Source organism: Muntiacus reevesi, chromosome 17 (assembly GCF_963930625.1).
Source record: "Muntiacus reevesi chromosome 17, mMunRee1.1, whole genome shotgun sequence".
NCBI classification, from domain to species: domain Eukaryota; kingdom Metazoa; phylum Chordata; class Mammalia; order Artiodactyla; family Cervidae; genus Muntiacus; species Muntiacus reevesi.
In genome coordinates this window covers 5,318,675-5,331,792 of record NC_089265.1, presented here as the reverse complement: position 1 = coordinate 5,331,792, position 13,118 = coordinate 5,318,675, and the positions used below count along the sequence as shown (strand labels likewise).

Here is a 13,118-nt window from a genome sequence, read left to right as displayed (position 1 = left end):
TTCCCTGGAGGACCGGTGGTTAGAGCTCTGTGCTTTCACTGTTCGATCTCTGGTTGGGGAATTAAGATCCCATAAGCCGTGCAGTGCGGTTAAAAAAAAAAAATTAAAAGAGGAGGAGGGTTCTGGGCAACAGCCGATGTGAAAAGTTTGCAGTTCAGAGAAGACCACTGACTGGAGAAACTGCCCTGGAGGCTGGCGGGGACACATGGAAGCAGAGGACGGAGATGCTGGCGATGGCTGCATTTGCTGGGCTTTAAGGAGACCCACGGTTAACCTGACAGTGATGGGTGTTTCTGTCTCCTCTCTCTCTATTCCTCGTAGCACAGGCTTCCTGAACTGACCTGACTTCATGAATTCCTGGTGACTGTGGGGCTGATTCCAAGGGCAGCTTCTCTTCCTGCGAGGCCATCAGGCCTGGTGTTAATTGGAAACTCTGTCTAACAAGGCTCTGTGATGGTCATTCTTAAGATAATCTGGCCAGTCAGAGGGCTGTGTTGGTTCTCATAGCCTCGTTTCTGCTTCAGTTATCTATTCCCTTTGGGGAAAAGTTCTGAGTTGCAGCTGTAGCCAGAAATAGACTTCCTTCTGCTTTTGACTTGGTTAAGGGCTTTGGATGCTCTTATGGAGGCCACTCAGCTCCTACGTTGCTCCATCAAGGAGTAAGGCCCTGGTCCTGCCAGCAGCAGGGCCTGTAGACTCCAGGGTGAAACCCTCCTGGTTTGTCCCTCGTTTGGGGGACAAAAGATACTAAACTATTTTTAAAAAATTTTTTACTATTATTTTTACTTTTTTTTTTTCATTTTTTTTTGTTTTTGTTTTTTTGTTTACTGTTATTTTTAAACTTTTAATTTTGTATTGGGGTGTAGCCGATTGACAGTGTTGGATAGTCAACAGAGAGGGCACTCAGCCATACAAAAGATGCTGAACTTTTACAAGCACTGTTCAAAACTCTGATTTTGCTTACTACACAACCTCCTATTATAATCACTTTACTTTTAAAAAATCAGACAAGAACAGTATTTTACTGATGTGTCAATAATAGAAATGGGTATTTTCTTTCCAACTATTTTCCTACAGTGTTAGCTTTTAAAAATTAATTTGAGGTATCGTCACAGAAAATACTCAATATAGGAATGATAATCAGAGTAGGATACAAGGAATAATCTTAAACAGTAAGAAGTTTCACAAATAAGTCTAGCCTAAGTTAAAAGTGACACCCAGCATGACAGCTTCAAAGGTGTCACCCAGCCATCAAGTTGACATTAAGTGACCATGTGGCACGTATGTGTCAGCTCCCCGCCTCCCCACTTTTAACCAAAAGACTCACCTTTAGGGTAGGAGAAGACCCGACGTAGACGGGTGGAGGGTTCCCCTGCCAGCCCTCAAGACGGTAGATGTGCCCGACACGGGAACAGGGGACAAACAGCAACTTGCCCCCACACTGCCAGATCTGTCAGGAAAGACACATGTGCAGCTGTCTCAAATGCCAGCTCTGTCTTACGAAACCTAAACTAGACTGTGTTCACCGGGAATTTACACACCAAACGGATCCTGCAATGACTTCCTGTTTCTCGAGCTCACAAACTAACAGAGGCTGTTGGGGAACACAGATGTGCCCGGGACCCAGGACCCCTCCCTGAGTTCCTGCAGCAGCCGAGACGCCCCCATGGTGACCTGCAGAGCCGCACAGACCTCCCAGACCTCACTCCCTGTAACCCCCCTCCCCGCTCCACCAGTCAACACGGCTCCCACGGGGGCGCGTTCTGATCAAGGCCTCACCAGTTCCTGCACCTCTGCTCCCCTCTGCCCTCGCTGCCCTATTTATAGTAGAAGATTATGCTGCTGAAGGGCAGCCGGGGCTCATGCCCTCCCCCTCAGGCTCTCTGATGGTTCCCACTGCCTGCTGGATCAGCAACAGTGTAATAGCAGTGGAGGCTCCTCACTGTGGCCCTAAAAACCCTGCCCACATGGTCTTCCCTGTCATCTGGGTCTGATTCACACAATGGCTTCTGCCACCGTTCCTGTCTCCTGAACTCTCATATCCCCTGCCCTGTGCCTTTTCCCGTTCTACTTGCTTAGAAGCGGCCCCCAACCAATCTCATGCCCATCTTCCTAGTTCTGCCTTGAACACTTCCTCCAGCAGGATCCCACCAACTGCTCCTTGATCTCATCAGCTGAATGTGGGTCCATCTTCTAACTGTGTTATGAGTTTAAGTAGAATTCCCGTCTCTTATCGACTGTAAGTTCCTTGACAGCGGGGACTGGGTTTCTCCTCTCATCCCTCACGGTGCTGAGCTCCAGACATTCAAGACAAGTTGAACACTTATCTGTTCAACTCAAACCGGAACACCATTCTCTTTCTTTGGGGAAGAGGGTGGGGAGCTGCAGCTCCCGTGTCAGTGTGAGGACGCACAGTCCCTGCTGGGGTCTGCCTCTGTCCTGAAGCCTCCTGTCCTATAGGGAGGGAAGGCAGCTTCAGCAGCTGACTGTCAAATGGGAACCCGGCACCTGCTGATTCCCCCAGGGGCCCTGATAACAAAAGGCTCCAGTATAGAAAGCCTTTGGGGGAGGGGTGGGGGATGGGAGAGGTGCTATTTTTATTCTGATGGCTTGCTGGCCTCTGTTTTTTAGCTGAGCCATGTACATATGTAGTTGGAGCTTGCATTTTTTTCCCCAAAAGGCAAGTATGTTTACTAGTCATTTCCTTATAATTTAGAGAAATGCATTAAACAGTCCCCCCTAAACCCTGAAAGAAACCAGCCTTGTCTGATAGTCAAAAGAATCAGTAACTGCTTGGAAAAATTTCAGTTGTTTAAATGAAATGTTACCTTGTATGAGATCTCAAAGTTTTCACCACCCCAAATCTGGAGGCCTGGATCATAGAGACCCAGTTCAAAGAAGAAGTCTCTTTCGATGGCAAATAACCCTCCAGCCATGGCTGGAGACCTAAGGGAAAAAAATGCTGAAACAACTTTGAAAGACAAATGCCCAAGACCCCTTCAACCACAGACAACAAGGCTTTTTGCAATACAGCTAAGTAATGCGTAGAAGAGACAAAACTGATGGCCAAACATTAAGGAATTATAAAGCCTTCACCAAACAATTCTGTTCATAATTCCTTATGAATTCACTGCAATTTTTAACTGAAATGGTATTATATATTTCATCACAAATTAGAGTATTACATCATTTTGCCATTAGAGGGCATCTTAGTTCCTTGGTTGACTTAAAAATTAAGCCTTGTGAGTTAAAACAGAATTTTCGCTTTCACACCTCAAAAGGACTGAGCCATAAGCCGTGGTTGGCTAACTGTTCCCACAATGATTTGTGAGTCATTCTAAGATGAGTGAAACCATACACCATGGAAGTAGTATCTCATTTTTTAAACTTTATAGCTCAGCGGTTTGCCAAATGAGAGAGTAGCTCATGGGAAGACAGCCTGGGTTCATTCTGAGTGTGCAAACGTGGCACAGTGACACAGGAGAATGAGACAGTTATTTACTGTGTCAGGATGCACGGATGCCAAAGGGTGACTCGGGGGCCTTCTTAAGTGGGATACTGAACTGGGTACTTTTTCAGGACAAGAGGAAAAAAAAAAGACTTGGTAGCTTTCTACAGTAAGCCCCTCCCACCATCAGGAGACGTTAGAGGAGAATAATTTTCATCCTGTTCCCTTGGGAACAAAGGATTATCACTGCATACGACTCAGGTGGGTCCCTCCATCAGAGCCTCTTCATCAGCACACCTAATATCAATCTATCGACAACTCCCGCCGATTCCACCGTCAACTCACATAGTGAGTTCACATCGTGAGCCCACTTCTTCCCAGCCTCACTGCCGCCACCCTAGACCACGGACGAGCCCTGCCGTGTCCTCCTTCCTGCCCCATCTGAGCTCCCCAGGCAGCTGGGGAATGCTGCCCTGCTCTGCCGACCCCCTCCTGCCCCAGGGCCCAGTCTCCTGCCACGTCCTCCCTTCCCGCTGCTCACAGGGCTGGCCCCTCACCCCTCAGGGCCGGCCTCAGGAACACCTTCTGGGCTGCCCTTCTCACCACTCGTCCTACTTGCTGCTCTAGAGTCATTCCTGTAGTGAACTGTTTAATTTCTGTCTCGCCTGCTGCGTGGTAAGTGCCATGAGGGAACACGGCTCATTAAAGGGAAATGTCATCACATCAGGGGAAAGTCATCCTCTCAAAGGCTTTTCTTCTCCAAGTACGCGGCTGAACTCACTAAATAGCACTGGTGCATTTTCAGTTATATTTTCACACCACGTTTATTTAACTGTCATTTAACATTATTATGACTATGCCCTTTTGATCTTTAAACATATTCCCACTTATCTCAGTACATATTTGAAAAACGTATCTTCATGTGAAAGCCAGTGAGTTATTTAAAGGGAAACCTTCCTTAAATTTTTCTAGCACATTTTAAAAAATTCTCTTTACTAGCCCATAGGTTTGGCGAGAATATACCTGTAGTCACCACCCCTTATTTTTTCCCCTCTCAGAATTCTTTGAGAGTCAGGTTAAGCAGATCTATGGCAGGCTCTTGGACAATTTTGGGGGGGAAAAAAAAAACCTCAAACGGAAATTTGGAAAATGTCACATAAAGTTGAAAGGCTGTATAATTTCCTTATGTTTGCCATTTCAGTCTCCTGGTATCACGACATGCCCAGACCCCACCAGCTTTTTGCATGACATCAGACACTGTCCCCAAACTGATTTCAAGCATCATCAGTAACGTAACAGGAAGAGAGAGACCAAAAGCAGAACCATAAGATCAGAAAAATAAAATTAGACACATTTAGAACCCACACTAGCATCTAACTAAACAATTCATTTGGGGCCAGTCTAAAAGATGGTAAAAATGTTCCAGTAAAAAGACCAAAAAGAGAGAAGAGCATAAATTGTTCTATTTGAAGAGGCACAAGAAGGGAGAAAGGAAGATTCTGGAATAATGTGCCTTTTAATCAAATGCTCTTCTGAGAATGAAGTCTTATGACTTCACTTACAAGGATTTTGTGTAACAGTTCCCAAAGTCATGTATTTTTATTCATCAAATTTAACTGGCAAAAAATTAGTATATAAAACAAAAGAAAGAAAAAAAATCTTGTTACTGACTTTTGTTGTTAACACTACCCTCCAAGGCATCAAAGTAGACACAAAACTCGGATGGTAAGTAGAATTTACACATTTTAAACTTATAGAATGATATTACTGTCAAAAGAACAAATTTTCATGTCTAGTCCACTTCCCAGGTGGGCTCAGTGGTAAAGAACTGCCAGTGCAGGAGAGATGGGTTCGATTTCTCGGTTGGGAAAATCCCTGGAGGAGGAACTAGCAACCTATTCCAGTACTCTTGCCTGGGGAATCCCACGGACAGTGGAGCCTGGCCGGCTACAGTCCATGGGGTCGAAAAGTCAGACAGGACTTAGCGACTAAACAAAATAACAAACAAAAACCTACTAGGAGAAGACTGCAAAGCTTTTCCTTTTTTTCACCTGTATTTGGAACTGATATTATAAAACATGCCCACCCTCCAAGTCTACCCCCAAATGGAGCTTGCTTTTAAGAAGAAAGCAACCACAAAGATGAAAGGGTGAATTTAAACCCCTGAAATAGCACAAAGAAAGAAATCCTTTCAGAGTCTGATACAGCATCTACAGTGTTAATTATATATATATATGTACATATATATATACATATATATATATTTAGCTTGGCAAGAGGTTAATAGGTTAGCAGCGACTGGAGAAGAGAAAACAAGGTAAGTGATTTAGTGATTACCGATATGGTTCAGTTTTTGTCTTTCTCAGTCTCTTCTCTCGGGGCGTCAGAGGCACCCGTTTCCAGAGCATACTCCAGTCCCATGCTCCTCGGGCATACCCATCTTCGTCACCACCCCCTTGGGGCACAATTTCATATGTGTTGCCATTTATGACATCTATGAGCGGCACAGTGCAAATGGTTCTGTGTTGTGTTGTTGATGGATGGCAGCGAAGATGAAATGCAAGGGCGTGTGGGGACCCACGTGTTTACACCAGGACATGGGGAAGGAAGAAAAAAAAGTACTTAGAGAGAAACATTCCACGTTAAGAAGAGGAAGTAGTGAGTTTTACCGATAAGGTTCAGTTTTATGTTTTCTTTTGGCCTTTTCCTTGTGACTCAGGGGGATTCGCTTCCATAGCAAACTCCAGTCCCAGGCCCCTCTGGCAAAACCATCTTCATCCCCACCTTGCTGAGGCTCAATGGAATAGTCATTCCCATCTATGTAATCTATTAGAGGCACAGTGCATGTGGTTCTGAAACATTTACAGAAAATGAAAAAGCATTTAAGAAACCCAACACTTACTAGTTGAGTGGGTCTAACTGTATTATCTCTTGTTATTCTGGGTTGCTCTATTTTTTTCCCCCACTAAGGGACCTTAGTGCTTCCCTAATGGCTCAGACAGTAAAGAATCCACCTGCAATGCAGGAGATGCAGGTTTGACCCCTGGATCAGGAAGATCCCCTGGAGAAGGAAATGGCAACCCACTCCAGTATCCTTGCCTGCAGAATCCCATGGACAGAGAAGCCTGGAAGGCTACAGTCCATGGGGTTGCAAAACAGTCAGACACAATTTAGCAAGCAAGCAGCAGCAAGGGACATTAATATCTAATGGGAGACAGACTGAACGAATGCCTTGAAAAGTCAAGGAGGCTGTTTTCATAATACAAGGGGAGAGGGGACATCCCTGGGCTCACAGACAAATGTTGGGGACAAAGAGCCGAGTCCTTGAACTTAGCAGCATTTCCTCATTTTCACTCTGGTCCTACAGGCACCCTCTCTTGGTAACTTCATATTATTTACCAGGTTTCCCTGCCCATTTTTTTCCCTCCTTGCCCTTCCATTCAAAATGAGTGTGTGTGTGTGACTTCCCTGGTGGTCCTGTGGTTAAGACGTCAAGCTCCCAAAGCAGGGGGCACGGGTTCGATCCTTGGTTGGGGAACTATCAGGAAACTAAGAGCCCACCTGCCACATAAGGTCTGGCCTAAGACATAAAACAAATATAAATAAATAAAGATTACAGTTTCTTAAAAAAAAAAAAAAAAGATGAGCGGGTGTGTGTAGAAAGATAATACCTGCAACATTTTCAGCAATGCTCCCAACTTTTTGCTGCTTTTTACTTCTTTGGAAGAAGTTGTTATGAAAATCTGTTTCTGTACATTTACTTGATCTTCTATCCTACTTCTTTTATTGCAAAAAATTAGCTTTTATCACACACACACACACACAAAAAACACACACAAAAATCCCTCAAAACCTGCTGAATAGCATAAATAGTGGCCTGAGAATTTGGAGCAAAAAAAAATACCTTTTATCTGGGCTTCATAAAAATGCTAGTGCTATATGACTAATTAGGTATAGTGCCAACTCTAAGGTAATTGGTACACTGCTTGTTCTGCTGCTTATTTCATCAGAAAGGGTTTTAAAAGGCATCTCCTAAAATGGGGATTACAGTTTTTTACAACCATGGTTAAGGTGCGTTTTAGATGTTTAGAAACCAAAGAGAAGGGGAAAATCCTTGGGGCTCAGAATTTCGACACAGGGGCTTTATTCCCTCCTGTGGACTCCTGAGGTCAGTGGAAGGTCGGGGGGATGACCTCACTCACCCTGCCCACACCCCAGATGACGGCCCACTCTCACCAGGAGAGGGGAAGGCTGGCTATCTCTCCTCGTGAGAGTCTCGTGATGCTCGGATTTCTAAGTATGCAGGGGAAGGTGTCCCAGAGGGATCTCAGGTGGATTCTTTATAAACTGTCAGAGTTGGGGCAAGTTCATGAATTTCTCTCAGTCTCGGCATCCTCTTTAGTTAAAGAGAGGTAGTAATATCTATTTTGCAAGATTGCAGTGAGGATAGAATCAGACAGCACGTAGAGATCATTGTTGATAGATCCTGGGATGATACAGTCCTCTGAAAGGTCTTCCTCTGACTCAGGCCACAGACACAGGGACTTGTCTTATTTACTTCTTAAAATTTCCATTTTAATTAATTTATTTGTTTTTGGCCGCTGTGGGATCTTAGTTCCCCGACCAGGGACAGGACCCACGTACCCGGCATTGGAAGTGTGGAGTCTTAACCACTAGACTGCCAGGGAAGTCCCCCTTTATTTTTTACTAGATTCTGAAATAGTAAGGAGTCTGGACTGAAAGCAGGGAAGGCTTTGGGAACCAGAAGACTGGTACTGCTGTCAACAGTTTCAGATCCGCTGTAAATTGAATGGTGATCACTACGTTCCCATGGGACAGCTGTCCACTTCTAAGCTTTACAGGTCATGTGGAAATCCAAGGCTCTGACACAGATGACAGCTGGCCCATACTATGTAAAATAATAATTTCCAAGGTCAGGCAAAAACCAATGGGCATAATTTCAAAGCATGTTCCTTCAAGTCTTCAGAATGTTACCACAGTGTGGAGGGGGCAGTTAACATTACTCTTAGAGCAAGCTTGTGGAGCTGGAGGAAGTCTCTTTACTGACCCAACCATAAGGAGATTCTAAATGAGATGTGCTGGGCTTATTCCAAGTGTCTAACTGCCTGCATGTGAATCAGTCCCACGTTTCTGTCAAGCTCCACTCAGGGAAACAACTAGCTAGAAAATAATACTCAACATACAACTTGATACACTGAATGGAAATGAAATCAGGATGGGAATATTATTTGTCCTTCTAGGATGAGGTCTACTTTTCAACCAGGAAAGGAAATAAAAGCGAGGTAATGTTACCTGTCCTTAGATATGGGAGCTACAAGTGGTGCATACCAGTTAACCGCTACCTCACAGTGGGCATCGAGGTATATCAAAACCTTAAAAAAAAAAGAGGCAGGGTGAAAAAAAACTCACCTATGTGTCGTCTATCACATACAATTTTAAACCAGATGCTAAAATAAACTGGCCATAGAGTCAAATTTTGATATTTAAGTTGTCTGCTTAAGTTAGCATTTTCATTTCAATTTTTAAAAATTAAAATGGTACCTAAAAATGTACATGATATATTATAGTTACAAAATCTAAAATAGACACAACAAATATTGAATGTTTCCTACCTGTCCAAGTTTGGCCTTCTGGGCACCAATACTTCGTGCCTGAATTAAACCTTCTCTTCTCTCATTTCGAAATACCTTGACTAGGCCATTCCACAGCTTAATATAGTCATCCAGTTTTTCTTTTAAGTGTTCTATGAATAAAAAAGTCAGTCAATATTATATATTATATTTGTGGTTATAGATCAGTTAAGCTATCATTTTTCTCAAGAAACAAGGATAGGCAACAGGTCAGTAATTTTACACAGAAGCATGCTCAATGTTAATGTATAGAGAAGCAAGGTGAAGTGTATTATTAAAGTTAAAATTCTGAGCTTAATACACCTATGGAGAACTATTAATAGTTAGCCTGAGAATGATCAAAACTCTAAACATACAGAACAAGTAATGACTAAGCCAACTAACATGAAAACTTAAAACGATTCAGATGTTAATATCCTATCTAAAAGCTTTCAGGCACCAATAGTTCTTTGGCTTTTGGCAGAAGCAATGGTTCGGGATTTCTGAAAATGCACTTCCTATAAATAACATTACATAGCCTCTTGGAATCCATACAGGGTATAGGTTAACATTTGTTTCTGAGCCATCCTTCCCCTACAATCAGTGATGAAGGGAGTAGTCTTGATGTGATGATCAATATAGTACCAATCAAGTTGGCAAATAACAATAAAAAAAAATCCCATCTTCTCTGTATTTTAAGCATCAACACATGTGTGCATGTGTGTGCACTAAGTCACTTCAGTCATGTCCGACTCTGCAACCCTATAAACTGTAGCCCACCAGGCTTCTCTCTCCATGAGATTTTCCAAGCAAGAATACTGGAGTGGGTTGCCATTTCCTTTTCCAGGGGATCTTCTGGACCCAGAGATTGAAGCTGTGCGTCTTACGTCTCCTGCACTAGCCAGCAGGTTCTTTACCACTAGTGCCAACTGGGAAGCCCCCAACAAGTGTGTATGTGTAAATACTTATAAATATATATTTATATATTATAAATTTATGTATTCATACTTAATGTATAAATAAATATTTATAAATTTATAAATAAATACACATTTATCTAATAAATGCATGTATCATTTGCATATTCAAGGATGTATATATGGGCTTCCCTGGTGAGTCAGTAGTAAAGAATCCACCTGCAGTGCAGGAGACACAGGAGACCTGGGTTCAATCCCTGGGTGGGGAAGATCCCCTGGAGAAAGAAATGGCTACCCACTCTTGTATTTTGGCTTGGGGAATTCCATGGACAGAGGAGCCTGACAGGCTGCAGTCCATAAAGTCACAGAGAGTTGGATACAAGTGAAACTAAAGCAACTGAGTGTGCACTCACACAAGCATGCACATGAAAAGAAAAGTGAAAGTCGCGTCTGACTCTTTGTGACCCCTTGGACTATACAGTCCATGGAATTCTCCAGGCCAGAATACTGGAGTGGGTAGCCTTTCCCTTCTCCAAGGGATCTTCCCAACCCAGGGAGCAAACCCAGGTCTCTCCCACTGCAGGCGGATTCTTTACCAGCTGAGCCACAAGGGAAGACCAAGAATACTGGAGTGGATAGCCAATCCCTTCTCCAGGGGTTCTTCCAGACCCAAGAATCGAACTGGGGTCTCCTGCATTGCGGGTGGATTCTTTACCAACTGAGCTATCAGGAAAGCCCTACACACACACACACACACACACACACACACACACACACACACACACACACGCACACACACACGCACACACACACGTTTGTAATTTGGTAGAGAAAATTTTGGGTTATAAAAACAAGATACATTTGTTAAACTTTCCATCTTGGCTTCTGAGCTGCAACAAAATGGTTTTTGTTTGTATCATTATGAGCCCATGAAATTGGTTCATCACAACCACAACTAATTCCTGGATTCTTAAAGACATTTCTTGAGTCACAAAAGTTCTTTTCAAGTTGTTTAAAATTTTAGCCCACTAATACAAAAACAAGGCAAAAAAATTTGTATTTAGTGATGAGCTAGTGGTTAATGGGCAATTCAAGCTGTATACTTAATACTTCACTCATTTTTAAGGAGCTTATAGTTAGCAAGACACCCACACATGAGTATTCAAAATTGAGAAGAAAAAATTCTTCTTTCTCTATTTTGGCGTCCAGTTTTAATGAGAATTATAAATAAAATTCTCATGCTGAATTACAGTTTTTCCCCAGAAAGTCTTGGTAATTTTCCCTTCAGTAAAAGGTTTTGTTTGTTTGTTTGTTTTTAAAGCTCTTACTTTTTTTTTTTTTTTTTTCAGTTCAGTACAGCCCTAAGTTGTTTTTTTCTAAAGCCCTTCTGAATTGCCTTAGGTATTTTTTCATGTATGTTATCTAAATAAATCTAAAATAAATTGTTATCGTCAGAAACCTGTTTCTGGGTAAGATAACTTGGCTGCCATGGGGTCTCATTGATGCCAACACCGAGACAGAGGGATCAGGGTCCCAAACAGGAAACACCTCTCCTGGGGCGTGATCATCCTGCCCAGCCTGGGACCACATGCTGGGCCACGTGACTTGCTGTGACCAATAAGAGGCGGGAGGAAATGATGAGTAGTTGTGAGCGGAAGTGCTCTTCCAGGCTCCTTTGCTAAGCCCTAGGAGGACGCGTGGTCCCTTTGCTGGAAGCACAGGTGTTCTCAGAGGGGTGTTCTCAGTTTAAAGGCCCGAAATCCTTGAGTTTTGAGGACACTGTAACTTCCAGAAACTCGAGGCTTCTGAGCAGCCACCTCTTTTGTGGGGTTTTATATTAATTAGTTAAATGTTTTGTCTTTCAGAGAAAAATTATAACTCAAAGTTTTAATTATTGAATATACTGGGGAAAGAAAACAACACTAGCTTCAGTCAAGTCATGTTTACCAAACTGTACAAGCTTACTGAGGCTAGGATTGACAAACGTCAAGGTTGTTTTGAAATTGGGAGAAGTAATTAGAGACTTTCTGAACTTCTGTCCAAGGGTAGCCCCAACCAATGACTCTGCACTCTGAGAGAAGAAGATCCTATATGTAATTGCTTTTAATGTGTTACAAGAGGCTGTGAGAGATTTGGAACAATAGAAGCACTGATTACACAAAAATTAAACTGGGCAAAAAACTTAACCACAAAATTTTGTTCTTCTTTCCTTGGGCCAAGCAAGAAAGCAAGATTTTAGAATGGGAAACACCTTATGATGTACCTTCACTTTTTAAAAGACTATGCGGAGCTTTTTAACTTGTGTTAATGATGTAGTGGTTCTTAAAATTGGTACAGGCCTGACATGGAATTTGTTATTTTTGGTAGATTTAAGTTTTGCTAAATTTAAAACACTGTTGGCACCAACAATATCACTTAAAAGCATATTATCAAATATTTATCTTGAGACAGGAATAGCATTCATAATGAAAATATTCCTACCACAGAAAATTGCAACCAAGATGTCTCAGTTAAAGGCATTTGATGACTGAAAAATATAAAGTTATACATTCTCTCTGCTCTTTACTCTAAAATTATAAATTCTCTGCTGTGATTAGTTGAAGAAAGTGATTAGGTGTATAATGAGGAGGGGAAAAGGAAGTAAGTAGGTCATATTTCTATTTCTCTCCATGCTAATATACTGTGTGCAAGATCAAGATTCTGGTTGTGTCCTTTCAAAAACAGCAGAGGTTTATAAACTTGGTTTAGAACTTGGAGAGTTCTAAATTACGTTTTGGAGGAAGCTTTTTTAAAGCCATTTTGAAGGTTTTTTTCCATGCTGACCATGTTCTAACTTCTTTTCTAACATCCTGGAGAAGACTCTTGAGAGTCCCTTGAACTGTAGCATTATCTATCTTTTGATATTTATGTCACTAAGAAGATATATTCGGCTTACAATAATGGATCTATTTGAAGGGAGAAAAAAAAACCCACCCCACTTAACTGGAGAATTATTGCTCAATCTCTCCCTTGTCAAGTGGAACCAAGACTAACTGATGCCACCATAAATGCATTAGTGCTCAATCCATAAGAAGAATAAAAAATAAAACAGTTTCCTTCTATTCAAATATCCTAAATCAAATA

General features: G+C 42.3%; 1 protein-coding gene across 2 annotated transcripts in view; it reads right to left on the bottom strand.

Annotated features, from left to right (window-relative positions):
- The window catches only part of GALNT7 (polypeptide N-acetylgalactosaminyltransferase 7), a 132,925-nt gene that overhangs the window by 12,344 nt on the left and 107,463 nt on the right, over positions 1-13,118 (bottom strand). The window contains exons 4-8 of one of the 2 annotated variants that reach the window (XM_065908159.1): positions 9,082-9,212; positions 8,762-8,841; positions 6,118-6,300; positions 2,829-2,946; positions 1,328-1,450 (exon numbers count right to left, since the gene is read on the bottom strand). In XM_065908159.1, the coding sequence (XP_065764231.1) occupies positions 1,328-1,450; positions 2,829-2,946; positions 6,118-6,300; positions 8,762-8,841; positions 9,082-9,212 (635 nt within the window). Of the gene's footprint in view, positions 1-1,327; positions 1,451-2,828; positions 2,947-5,785; positions 5,969-6,117; positions 6,301-8,761; positions 8,842-9,081; positions 9,213-13,118 lie in introns of both variants that reach the window. The other variant, XM_065908157.1, reaches the window with a different exon arrangement.